This window comes from Pseudopipra pipra, chromosome 5 (assembly GCF_036250125.1).
Source record: "Pseudopipra pipra isolate bDixPip1 chromosome 5, bDixPip1.hap1, whole genome shotgun sequence".
NCBI classification, from domain to species: Eukaryota; Metazoa; Chordata; class Aves; order Passeriformes; family Pipridae; genus Pseudopipra; species Pseudopipra pipra.
In genome coordinates, this window is record NC_087553.1 from 3,889,465 (window position 1) to 3,902,968 (window position 13,504).

Here is a 13,504-nt window from a genome sequence, read left to right on the forward strand (position 1 = left end):
TGGAAGTCCATGGTAGAACTGCCCAACTTCTTTACAAGAAAAGGAAACACATACCAGTCTCAATTCTAAGAAAAATCTCAACAATAAAAGGCAATTTGGAACTGGTTAGAATTAGCACTCTCTGGAAAATGAGGACAAATGGAGTTAAGGCAAAGATAGGCCTTAATGCAAAGGCATTAACAAATGACAGGTTTCCAGCTGTTCTTGACATTTCCCCAATGTTTGGAGCATTCTTCTGGATGCTGTACATTTCTATCCTTAGAAATAATAGCCTACTTTGCAGCACAAAACACACCACTTTTGGATTTAGTGGGAGCTGTAACACAGAACACCATATTTTGATGCACGATATACTGCAAACTCCTAGACTTCAAGAGATGAAGCAGCTTTTTTTTTTTTTGTAAGACCCTTGAATCACAGGAAGGTCTTCCCATCTAAAAAAAAAATAATCTTCTGGAGCTTAGATGTAAGAATATTAATCATCTCATTGTAAGGCCAAATTTTACCAGAAATAAAAGCAGTGCTTCACAAGACAATTTGGCTGGATTGTCAAGAAGCAGCTCATAAATGAGCAATGAACCACAGTCCAAACATACCTTTAACGCTTGGGAACAGAAGTCCTAATGGCTTCCAGTAATATTTATGATCTCTGGAGCCAAAACCCTTTCAGACTTTTGGGTCACATAAGGCAAGGCAGAAAAGATGCACTTAGAACCCACGTGTCCGTGCCCACTACCATACCACGGAAATTCCTTCTCTGTTGCTGCTTCCGAAAATTCAGTTGCCTGAGCAACTGTGACCAGGACTTGTAAACCAGGAGGGAACATGCACAAGAAGCCCTGTCACACCTTTAGGCTGTGCTGCCTTTAAAACCCAGACAACAGATATGGAGGTGGTACCAGACTGGCAGAAAAAAGAAAAACACAGAGTCAGTCACTGCTAGAAGGGACCAACACTGAGGCATTTGATGCCACCTCCCTGCTCCAGCAGGGTCACCCCAGAGCACATGGCACAGGGTTGCATCCAGACAGCTCTGGAATATCCCCAGTGAGGAGACTCCACACCCTCTCTGGGCAATCCATTCAGCGCTCGGTCACTGAACACCAAAGAAGTTCTTCCTCATGTCCAGGTGGAACTCCCTGGGCATCAGTTCCTGCCCATGGCCTCCCATTACTGGGCACCCCTGAGCAGAGCCTGGTCCATCCTCTGCCCCCTCCCTGCACACACTGACACACATGGATGAGGTCCCCTCTCAGTGTCTCCTCTGGAGGCTGAACAGCCCCAGCTCCCTCAGCCTTTCCTCCCCAGGGAGATGCTCCAGTCCCTGAATCATCTCCACAGCCTCCGTTGGACCCACTCCAGGAGCTCCATGTCCCTCCTGTCCTGGGGAGAATGGACACAGCACTCCAGATATGCCTCACAGGGCTGAGCAGAAGGGCAGGATCACCCCCCTTGACCTGCTGGCAATGCTCTTCCCAGTGCTCCCCAGGATTCCATTGGCCTTCTTGGCCCCCAGGGCACAGGCCACAGGTTCAACCCTTCAGTCATAAGGATTCAAGTATTCACTTCCCATTTCCCTGCTACCCAGACTTCAGATTTTGCTGGGGTAGGGCCACTTCCACCTCCCCTCTAGAGCAGATTTACTTCACAAGCAGTATTTCAAAATATTGCTTCAGAACCTGAAAAAGAAGATGACTTTGCAGTGAACCAGTCAGTCACCAGGCAGAGGAAACACTAGATGATAACCACAGAGCAAGGAAAGCATGTGTGCTCCAGGTTATGTGCTATTAGATGCAAGATTGACATAGCTGACCCTTAAAGAACCCCAAATATTATAAGATTCTTGTACTTTTGAGGGACAATTCAAAACACTGTCATTATACCAAAAGAAATTCCTGCACAGAGATCTGGAGCTTCTGTACTCGGTTGCTCAAGGCCAGAATAAGGGCTTAAAATAGCCATTCCTGACTCATGGCATTTCCAACAAGACTACAAAGGGGTGAATGATCCAAAGGGATTCCTACTATGCTACAAATGCCTCTAGGCTTGGATTTACATGGAGGTGTTACCAAAAATTGTTAAAAGTTCTTTCGCAAAACATCTTTCATGAGAAAGTGCTGAGCGTGTAAGTTAAAATTTCCACAGAGACATCAGTTTTGATCATCAATCAGCTTTGATTAATTTTTTATTGGACGTATTTCTCTAACATGATTTATCTGGCCTGGGGTTTTAGCTGAAACCAATACCCAGGAAGGATAAGCCCAAGTGTTAGAGAAGTCAACTTTAACATTCATGCTCAAATTACTCTTGGGCCTTCTTCATTACCCAGTCGAGGGAATATTTAACTATTTAGATGAATTAAAATGGCTACAAAGCTCCAAAGGCCTCAAGTGTCATTCCAATACAAAAGAGAAACAACTCGTGGAACTTCTGTACTTTTGGAAGGGAGAAGTCTCATTTCTCTAGACAGCTTAGCTTTTATTGCTATATTACCTCTATTACCAAATACCACTGAAGATAGAAAATTAATGTTGTCAACTCCCAAAAAAGTCTCAATTTTTATTAAAATTGCAGTCCTCAAGGCACGGGATTATGTAAGAACCTTGGGTTTCATTTCATGAAAACTAAAAAAATTCTTCCCCCGTGCAGAGGAAAACTTTAAAATGCATCCTCTTAAAGAACAAGAGCCAGAAGGCAGGCAGAAAGAAATTAAACTGAAATTTTTCAAAGAAGATCTCGGTGTTTTCAAGGCAGTCTAGGGAATTTGATGGAGGAATTACTCTTTTTTGGAATACTTGTTGTCTTAGTAACAATAAGATTCCCCTAAGGTCTAAACTCCACTTCCTTCACAGGTTATAAACCACATGTCTGGCCTTGCCCTGTTAGTTAGAATTGCCTAACACGCTCTTGATGTTGTACAGGCAAAGGCTGTTGCCTCCTCCAAACCCATCCATGCTGCAGCAAAGACAGTTTAGATCCTTGCAAAGATGTCCCAGCAGCCATAAAATGTAAATAAAAAGAAAGCTATGAAGGGCTTCCACATGTCAGGCTGTACTGGGTTAAGGGTACAGCATTTCCCAGGTTAAAAGAACATATAAATTCCACTTACCAAAGCTTTTCCTTCATTATTAACTTCTGGATAGCGTGGGTTAAGCTGGAAAAGAAAAGAAGTCAATTTTCGGCCATGAGGAAGCTGAACTCTCATTTTGTGGTACCTATCTACTATATCTTGGTAGCTTTTTGATATTTTATAACTGGGGGAGAGGGTTTGGTTCAGTTTTGTGTGATGAATCCACACTACAAAAGGACAGTGGAGTGTTTAGAGGCAGCATGAGAATGAGAGTATAAGAATTACCAACTCAATTTCTGACTTAGCTGGCTCTGTCCTCACCTCAAAAAAGTGCATCTTGCAACCAAGCTTAATTCAAGAGGAATCTCAAATAACCAAAAACAAAAAGGATGATGAAGAAAGCACAGATAGTTACTATTCTAAACACTGCAAGTTAGTCACCCACACACTTACACACACAATCACTTCCAGGACTGACCTGGAGCAGATACATTGAGATAAAAAATTAACACTCTTGATGTCTACTGAGATATTACAGGAAGACAGTGAGCTCAGAATTAACCCAGCTTTGAAACAGGGATGGCAGTGCCACTATAGACAAGTGTTTCATTGCATTGTGGTTCTGCTTAACCATTAGTAATGGGGATAATATTTTCTATGTCATACCAGGACTATCAAGCATTAATTAATAGCTAAAGCAATATGAGAAGCTTGGATGAAAGACACTATAAAGTATTTAACAGCCTTTAATATGATACTACTTTTGACAAGAGAAATATGTAGACTCTAAGATGAGTGATTATGTAGGCAGATACACTCTCAAATAAATAAAAACATACACACCCACTCACTGGCTGCACATGAAACCTTTCAAGATTTGACTTACATAAAGAAACAATTTTGCCTCAATATTTACCAATATTCCCTGACATAGGATATGCCATCAAAGCACTGAAAATGCTGAAGTTATAAGTTATATAAGGCAATTTAGTTCTTAAGCAATCACAGTGTGTATACATCTTACACATAAGTACAGTCATTTTCTTGGCTTGAATTTGGCATTACCAGTCTGGAAGAGCCAGAAGTGAATTGCACAGGGCAAAATTAATGAATTCCAGTAAAACTTTTCAACATCATATTATCATACATCTAACATTACACAGACAACTTTTGTGAAGAGTTTTTGCTAAGTTTATAAAGTTTTTATTAACCATTATCACTTATACCCCTTTACCCACTCCCCCCCCAAAAAAAAGCCAGCTCCCCACCATATCATGAACCTGAAGAAAGGTGGAAAACTTTAAGATATTTTTAAAACTGCTGAAAATCCCTTCCCTCTGTGTCACAACTTGATGAGGTAACACAGAAATGACCAAAGGCTTATTCTGCCTTCATTTCAGTATTTGCTTTAGCCACTGTGTTACCATCATATAAGAAAGCCTGCTTTCCACCCTGCCTTGACAGCTATCCCAAAACTTACATTTTGCTTTTCCATGACAATCTCACACACTCTCCTGGCTCTGACTCCTACCTGCTTCTGCCCTACAACAGGAATGGGAGATGAGTGCCCAGCAACATACAAGCAGAAGTCATATATGTAACTGTTTCCATATAGTTTTGGTTTCTTCCTAAGTTCTCACACTTCTTTCCGCACTAACTGACACCTTAAAATAATTCAAAATTGCCCATTTGGACAGCCAAGCTCAGCTCTCTACCTTTGGTTCTCCATCAAGACCAGAGAAAATTATCAGGTAATGGAAAGGCCACACTCTGAGGTCTTTCAGCACAGGAGCAAAGAAGGTACAGAAAGGCTAAGTTTTACCCTATCTTCAGATTCTGCTGGTTGTAAGCAAGTGAGACAAAGTGTGGGTCACCTCAGGTCTGTCACCAGACTCAGCAAAGAACTGTGCACTGAAGATTTGATTTTGGAACACAATAAACCTACAGTGTTTCACTGAAGGGCTCGAGTTGTCTACCCAGTATGAATTAGGTCCTGAATTCTATCTTTCAGCTGCTTGCTTTCAACATAATGATGATTTTTTTATAAAATACAGCCACAACAAGAGAAGCTAGGAAAATCTCCCTCCCACGACACTTCTTGCCTACTTTAAAAATCACTGAACAGATTGCCCTCAAACCTCAAAAATAGTTCACCTGTGGACTGAGGGTGAGGGAGACAGAAGGCTCCAATGAAAAAAATCAAGTTGTCTTTTATGATGGTTTTCCTGCCCCACTGTTACAGAAATAATAAAACTAAAAATGTGATGTTCAGAGGAAGTTTTGAGATCCTGACGTTAAACTATAAACACAACAAAACACAGTTTTAGGGCTGACATTCATGGCCCCATTTTCAGCTGTGCTTGGCAGCTGCCACTTTTATTTTCCTTTCAGCTGAGCTTGTTGGTGCTGAGGATTTCGGGGAAAAAAAAAAAAAATCAGACTATTAGCTGTTATTCCATCCTATACTCTCCAGGTAGAGGGAGCATAAATCATGTGGTGTTGTATGTCATATTACACTTGTTCTGAGTCCTTCTCAATATCCAATGACCTAAGGACACAGTGACAGTCTTAACACTCCAAAATCTATTGCTTTTTCTGATTTATGTAAGATCACTCCCATGTTCTTCAATAAGCCTCCAAAACAAACGAATCCTTGAAAATAACAACATTAATATTTTTTTCCCCTCGCTGCTAATGAGATCAAGTAAAAATTTTTTGCAGGTGTTTAGAAAGTAAGAATACTGTGCTAAAATAGGCCTCATTAAAGCTCAACAGTCTTCGAATTTTTTTGTGTCATTGGGTGTGTTGAAGTTGCAATTTACAGAAGTGTAGCTGAAATACAGTACTGAATATTTCTGCAAAATGCCACTGGAAGGTGCCTGCAGTCAATATTCAGTAAGAACATGATGCATTGCAAACTGCAGAGCTTAAGCAAGTGTGATTGTACAAATCATTATTGTAACAGCTTGATTACGTGTTATTTTTTTAGAGTATAGATCTTTTTAGAGTATATCTTCAACAGTTTCTTTTTCAATGCAGAATAATCCAGAAATCCTAATACTACATTGTTTGTTTTTCAACAAACTTAGGCACAGACATTTTTTACCTTTCCATGGATGGGAGAGAAAAAGGTACCACAAAATGAGAGTTCAGCCTCCTCATGGCTGAAAAGTAAATAATATCAAAGACCCTGAAACTCATGTCATGTTATCATAGAAAGGTTTGGGTTGGAAGGGACCTTAAAGATCAACCAGTCCCAACCCCCTGCCATAGGCAGGGACACCTTCCACTAGCCCAGGTTGCTCAGAGCCCCATCCAACCTGGTCTTGGACACTTCCAGGGATGGGGCAGCCACAGCTTCTCTGGGCAACCTGTGCCAGGGCCTCCCCACCCTCCCAGGGAAGAATTTTTTCCCAATATCCAATCTAAACCTGCTCTCTGTCAGTTTGAAGCCATTCCCCCTTGTCCTGTCACTCCAGGCCCTTGGAAATAGTCTCTATCCCTCTTCCTTGTGGGCTCCTTTCAGGTCCTGGAAGGCCACAATTAGGTCACCCCAAAGCCTTCTCTTCTCCAGGCTGAACAACCCCAACCCTCTCAGCCTTTCCTCACAGCAGAGCTGCTCCATCCCTCTGATCATCTTAGTACCTCCTCTGGACTCTGTCCAGCAGCAAGACTAAGATAATCAGCTCTCACAGCTCCAGTGACAATGATTTGACACCACAGACACTTCATCTTTTCCAATTGCTTGTACATATGAACCAGACTAAACTCCACACATCCTCCAGCCTATACAGAATCTCCCAAACTCCAGAAAATAGGTCTACCCTATCAACTTTTCTTTCCCATCAAAACACCATGGAAGACATCACAGTTTTACACAGTGTAAAATTTTACACACTGAAGTCAGTCAAAGTTCTATCTTTAAAGTTTTCAATCCATAAGACTCAACTGAACATAACTTCTTGCTGTTCTACTATTGTGCAAAACAACTTCTTGCTAACAGGTTATTCCTAGCTTTAATCTTTACTTTTGCATTTTCAGGTAATAAGATATGCTTTACAGTCCAGCAACTGTGGACAAACAGCTTGAAATTTCACATTTATATTGAATGCTGCTTTCTTGGAGAAATGCATGGAAAGTACCCAAACAGGGTATTTTTGGACACTCAATTAAGAGGGAGAGAAAGGAGTCTGAGGAAAGAAACACCCATGCTGGTTTTAATCAAATTTTGTTGACTAGGTAAAGGGTATTTAAAGCATCTTGTCAGGGAAGGAATTAGATTGCCAAATTTCAGCTAAATGAGCATTTTAATGACTTGGTTAAAACCTGCATTTATGAAGGAAACTCAGACAAAGAATGAAAGGATCTAATTTAATACACGTAAACAGTTCCCATTTCATTTGATAATCAGCCTGTTAGTCAGTCAACAAGGAAAAGTGTTTCAGGGAAAAAAAGCCAGCACAAAAGAAAAATAATCCACTTTTCAAATCTTTCATCTTCATTAGGCTTGCTTTGTTCTTTGTTAATGTCATACTGATTAGCTTTCGATAAATGCAAAGGACTTTTGCACAATTTCAAAGACTTCAGTGGCATTGAAAGGACTTTTGCCATCTTGTTAACTTGCCAGAAAGACTGGCTATGACTTTACCTTCATAAACTCCATTCAAACCTGCCACAGCACTGGCACAGGGTTCCTGATAATCATCATCTGAGGGGAGTTTAAAAATCCTTTAGTCCAACCTGAATGCTGGGCCACAACCTCAATCTGAGCTTCAGCAGCTCCACACCAACCTGTGTTAGATGAAAAAGTATCCTCATCTCTCCAAGAGTTATGTTCTAAATGTTAATATCCCACATGCCTTTCAGTGGTCCTCACAAAAATAACTAAGGACGATTGAATTAGACATGGTTGGTATTTCTACTGTTAAAAAAATAAACGAAGAACACATGCATACAAAACCCCACCAACAATAAAAAGCAAATGAGGGGAGACTTGTAAACCTCCATTAAGCATCACAAATAAAGAGGTACAAATATAACTGAATAAAAGCCTCTCAAGTAGTCTTGAAATAATAAACACCAAAAAAAATAATGCATCTGCTGGTTTCAGACACATCAAAATGCAATACCAGAAGATGTTGCATTTGTAATAACAGAAGTAGTCCTTACAATGAGGAGATGACAATAAATGCTGTGTTAATGGCTTTGCACTTCCTTCCTCATAAAGCCTGTATGTAAACAAAAACAGCCCAAATGCAGCCAAGTTAAGTAGGACTGAAAAAGTATTGCCGAACAGTCTCAGGTCTAGCTGGCTAAGGGAAGAAAAAAACTCCTTTCTCCAAGATCCAGATTTATAGAGGTGTTTGCACACTGACAGATGCAAATGTTGTTCTTAACTTCTACCAAAGTCAAGGCAAGCCAGGTCAAGAAATTTAGCTGCCTTCTCAAGATTCTTAAAAACCTTGGAAAAATCTAGCTCTGGACAGCTTCTAACTCCGCCACTTTAAAAAGCCACATCCAAGTCTGTGGAACAGGTCAGACTGGCTCTGTAAATCAGTAATCCATCCTCCTCCTCTAGTCTGGATCTCTTCCATCTCTTCATGCATAGCTGTAAATTATCCCTCACTCATAGAGCTTTAAGCAAAACCCCACTCTCCTGTGAGACACTGAAAAATAGAAATAAGGCTCACGGTGCCAGGTTCACCCCCTCACCTTGGCAAACCTCTCCAATCACTGAGCCCAACAGACAGAAACTAATCTCAATGCTGTATTAACATTTAATGAAGAGACCGGGGAAAACTGGCTCCAAAGGGGGATTTTGAAGCGGCCTCCAGGTAAGGAGGTCCCGCAATACCAATAGATTAAATGTGTGAAGGCCTTGGTGGATGCTGCCACCTCCTGGTACCTTCTCCGGTTTGCAAACTCTTCTCCTTGAGCAAAAGGTACCTGCACATCTACTAAACAAGGCCATTTTGATCCAGTTATTTGCCACAATGCTCTAAAGGTAATAGGAACCACAGAGCATCTGCCAACCATGTTCTCCTCCTCTGCGTGAGCTGCATGACCAGTGGGTGAATAAATCCCTCCGCTAAGGTTTGCTTCCATGCCACCCCAAAAAATAACAGTGGTTCCTTTTTTTTTTGCTTCCTAAATACAAATAATCTCTGTCAATACCCAGTTTTCAAAAACTGGATAACAAAATGCCTAAAATATGGACTTCAAATATTCAGACTCAGCTGCCTTAATAAAACATTCTATGCAGGACTCCCATTTTCCACAGCTATTTAAGGAGGTGGAGGAAAAGGCCATAAAACTACAGAGAAAGTTTCTATAGGGCTTCAAGAGGTTAATCCTGATTTATATCCTCGAGTTCAAGAACTAATTTCCATTTTACATTTCTTTTATCTTAGCTAATGCCGAGGATACTATTACCCGCCCAAACATGTATTCTTTTTAAAATCTTATTAAATGCTGTGTTTTCTATTCTTGTGACATTCTTTACTATGTCCTATTCAGAAGGCAGGAAAGGGTTATTATCTATCCATATGAACTTGAACATGCACTTAGCTATCTTTACCATGAACCAGATCAAGGGATTTTTACAACAGGATTAAATTTATTAGGAAAAAGTATGGCTTTGTCTGCCTGGACAAATAAATTATTATAACAATATATGGCAGGCTAATATTTTTAATCACAGGATGGTTGGGGTTGAAAGGGACCTTAAAGATCTCTAGTTCCAACACCCTCTGCCAGGGACTTAATCCTGAGACATAACAGAAATGCATTTAAAAGCAAAGTTTAACAGCAATTCTTAGGCTAAGGTGAATAACGTACATAAGCTTCTCTGAGAAGAAATGGGTGGTTTGGTACAATTTTGACAAAAAGTAGAGTGAGATAATATAGGAAGAACTTATTCAAGAAAGACAAGAGGAATATAAGTAACTTTTACTGGCCACTGATCCAAGAGTTCTCAGCAGGTGGTTTAGACCAGAACAAGGGAAAAACCAGCTGACAGTCCCACAACTTCAGCAGTTCTTGTTATCCCACCCAAACCACTCGTGCCCCTGGTGCCTCAGCTCACTGACCCTATTCCAGCACAGACTATTCCCTTTTCCCCACACCCTGGAGGTCCCTGCCAACACCACCTCAGGGACAGCAGTTGGACTGTACTTCCTGCTCAATTCAGAATATTCATATAATTGTCATTTCACCTCGTGTATGTAACTCTGTGCTGCCCAGGTCAACCGGCTTCAACCATTCCTACCTTCAAAAGAAACCCCACTGTGCATTAATGCTAAAAAATCCCAAAGCTAGAAGAATGTTTCATGCGGGACTTTAAGAAGAGTTTTGAACAAAACTCTGATCAGAGCTGATCCATTTTACAGCTTAAACCCTGCCTTTTCATTCTCACAGGAAGAGGAAAGCAAACTCTCTAAGAAAGCCAGAGTTTTCCACAGAATAACTTGAACCCTTGTTTATGGCCACAATTCTACAGAAGCACAAAATGTAAATACTGAGGGCTGCCATCTTATCTGCATTATCTTAATTATTTAGTATAGTACAGCTAATTTAGTGTTAAAGACAATTACCTCACCATACTTACTGCCGTATCTTGGCCAAGGTATCTGGTAACTCTGATCTATTCTACTAAGTAAAACAGAATTATCACAGATTTTAACTTACAAATTCTGCACTATGATTATTTCCATGTTCACAATGTGTCATAGGCAACCTACTGTGGTTATCTATTGTCTAGTGCAATATTTGATATATGCATATATATTTTGTAATTACTTTAGCCACATTCACCTCATCTGAGAAGCTGAACTTGAAATGGCAGATTTATCCTGCATTTCTTGTGTGTGCATGGGAACACATATCTCTGTTTAACAGCCTCATACAGCAAATGATAGTAGTCTCAGGACAAATTATCTAGTTTGGAAATCACAGAACTAGAGATGCTGTACACGAGGAGAACAGTATTAAAGGTGCATGTTTTGGTTTCAGCACAATGGATAACTTGATACTCAGTTCAAAGTGATTTTTATCTTGAATACTGAAAAGGTTATGTGTGTTCATGAGAAAGGCACAGCTGTGTGGGCCCAACCTGCAACATCTCAAAGGCTGTTTGAGTAAACTGCAGTTCACTCCCACACACATAGAGATTCTACACATGTGCATTCTACATGTGCAACATGCACCAGAAAGACTTTTGGGACAACCTTTGTTACTTTGAAACATTCCATTTTCACATAACCTTACAGCCTCTCTTCATAAATACCAAGATTGGAAATAACTTGGGTCATTTTGCTGTAACCAGGGCTAAAAAGAGAATCTTCACAGAACTTTTTCTGAGAGATTGCTGACTCTGTGAAGATGAGAATAAAAGTCAGCAGCCTGGATCTTAGCTGGTGGCTTAGCGTCTAAATCTCCTGCTAAAGATCTGGCTCAGCTCTTTTGGGTGAAATCAAGCCCTTCTGACACTAGCAGAGGAACTCTCACTGTCTCCAAAGATGACAGTTTCTCTTCCCAATTTTTCAGCTGCGTATTTGGTTCCACTTTTTTATGATTTCAATCTTTTAGGAATGTCTGAGCCTGTGGCTTAATGTTCCCAATGTCAATGACAACACAGGTATGTCCAGTTACCAAATGTCTCCCACTCCTTTAGCAGTGGGGCTTTCAGGGTGGCTCACCTTCAGCCCAGAGTCTGGTAGAAGGATCAAGGTTGCTTTAAGGTATTAGTAGGTCTTAAAGAACTTCAGAGCACAGTAATTAAAATTAGGCTAAATAATGCCAAGAGGATTAAAGGAAATTCTACTGCTTGAGATTGTGTCAGAAGTCAGAGGTATCAGAGGTCAAAGGTAACAAAAGTTGGGTGGCTGATTGTAATTCTAAGGAACATGGAATTTAGGACTTACACATCCTGGCTTTATTCTCCCAAGTTTATAAGAATTAGGTTTACAAGTACTCACCCATATGTTTTGTTTACCAAAGAACTCTATTGCTTAACTTTTTTTTTCTAACTTACTGCAATATTGAAACAACTTTATCAGTTTTAAATTACTAAATCCTCTGAGGCAAATATCTTCAATTTTTCTTACTCCCCAGATCATCTCTTGGCCTTAACAAGTTGCAGTGGCATCCCTTCACAACACGGTTCAGCAGTGACCCACAAGGTCACAAACCAGAAGAACCAGTTTACATCTGGCACAGAGAAAAAGAGAAAGCACAGCACTGCTCACACAAGGTATGAGCCCAGCTGTGGAGAAGCAGAGACACCCAGGTGAAGGACACTTCTGCTCGTTGTCTGAGGCTTGACCCACGTACATTCCACTGCAGAAGTCTCCATGGTACACATCAAGTTGATTTAAGGGAGGACGGAATAGACTGTTATAAACAGTGATCAATCCTGATTTACAACAGCTCAAACTGTGACAGAATCATTAGCCAACAACAGACTGCTTAAAAGATTTGGGAATTTCGTCCCTGCGTTTGTACTTATTATTCCACTCTAGATATCTTTATCATGGAAGCTTAAACAAAATCAGGTCATGGCAATGTGTGACGCTGTTGATAATCCATACCACCAGTAATCTCCCTGTGCTGCAGGAGCACAGATAAGTGTTCAGGAAGCTTTGCCCAATTGATTTAAAGTTGGATCACGCACATGAGGTGTCTGCCTGCCTGTTCATAAATCTCTGACGTGTCTGGCTGGCTGGTGTGTTGTGCCTGACATATGAACTGTGCAAAATACAGTTCACAGCTTTTTATTACAGCAGTGCTTTTTAATATCTCCACCAGCAGGTATTTCACACTTCATAGATACAGTCACTAACGCTGCTCTCCAGTCACAGCACAGCACCTCTGTTCAACCCAAAAGCTCCTCCAGCTCTCACTCTACCAATTGTATTCTCCATATGACAGGTCTTCCCAATGGGGATTTTCTTTCCAGAAAGGTAGAAAGGTCGAGTTCGACAACTCTTCACCTGAAGATTTTTCTCCTGAAAATCCCTGAGCCAGGTCATTCTGGTGTGGCAGGAGAAGGAAGCCCATCAGCGTATTTGATGCCTTTCCTGACTCTTATCAGCTTAGCTAGCCTGAGTAAAATATTCCTACTAGGAACATCTCTCACTGTAAGCAGAAAGGAAAACACTCCCACTCTTAGGTGGGAGTGCTGGTTGCCTGTTGAAAATTATCTATTATTAGCAGTCCACTGTTTATGATTTGACACTGATTTTGACATAATTAGAAATAAGTAAAGGTCTGATAGCTCCTCTTTGCTCTTACTCTCAAATCAGTGCAGGCTGTGACAGGAGCTGGAAAATTAAAGCAGCACCCTGGCAATACTAAGGAGCTGTCTGCATACAGAAGTTGCATTAACTCAACTCAGTCTGTCTTTTTTCAGGGATTCACTAACATACAGTGATTTAT

The 13,504-nt window shown here is 40.7% G+C and overlaps 1 protein-coding gene across 5 annotated transcripts in view; it reads right to left on the minus strand.

Moving 5' to 3' along the window:
* Nucleotides 1-13,504, minus strand: part of ITPR2 (inositol 1,4,5-trisphosphate receptor type 2) — a 270,280-nt gene that overhangs the window by 179,171 nt on the left and 77,605 nt on the right. For 4 of the 5 annotated variants that reach the window (XM_064654170.1, XM_064654171.1, XM_064654173.1 and 1 more), the window contains one exon: nucleotides 3,110-3,154. The exons of the other annotated variant lie outside the window; for it this stretch is intronic. In XM_064654170.1, coding sequence (XP_064510240.1) covers nucleotides 3,110-3,154 — 45 coding nt within the window. The remainder of the gene's footprint in view (nucleotides 1-3,109; nucleotides 3,155-13,504) is intronic. 5 annotated transcript variants of the gene reach the window in all.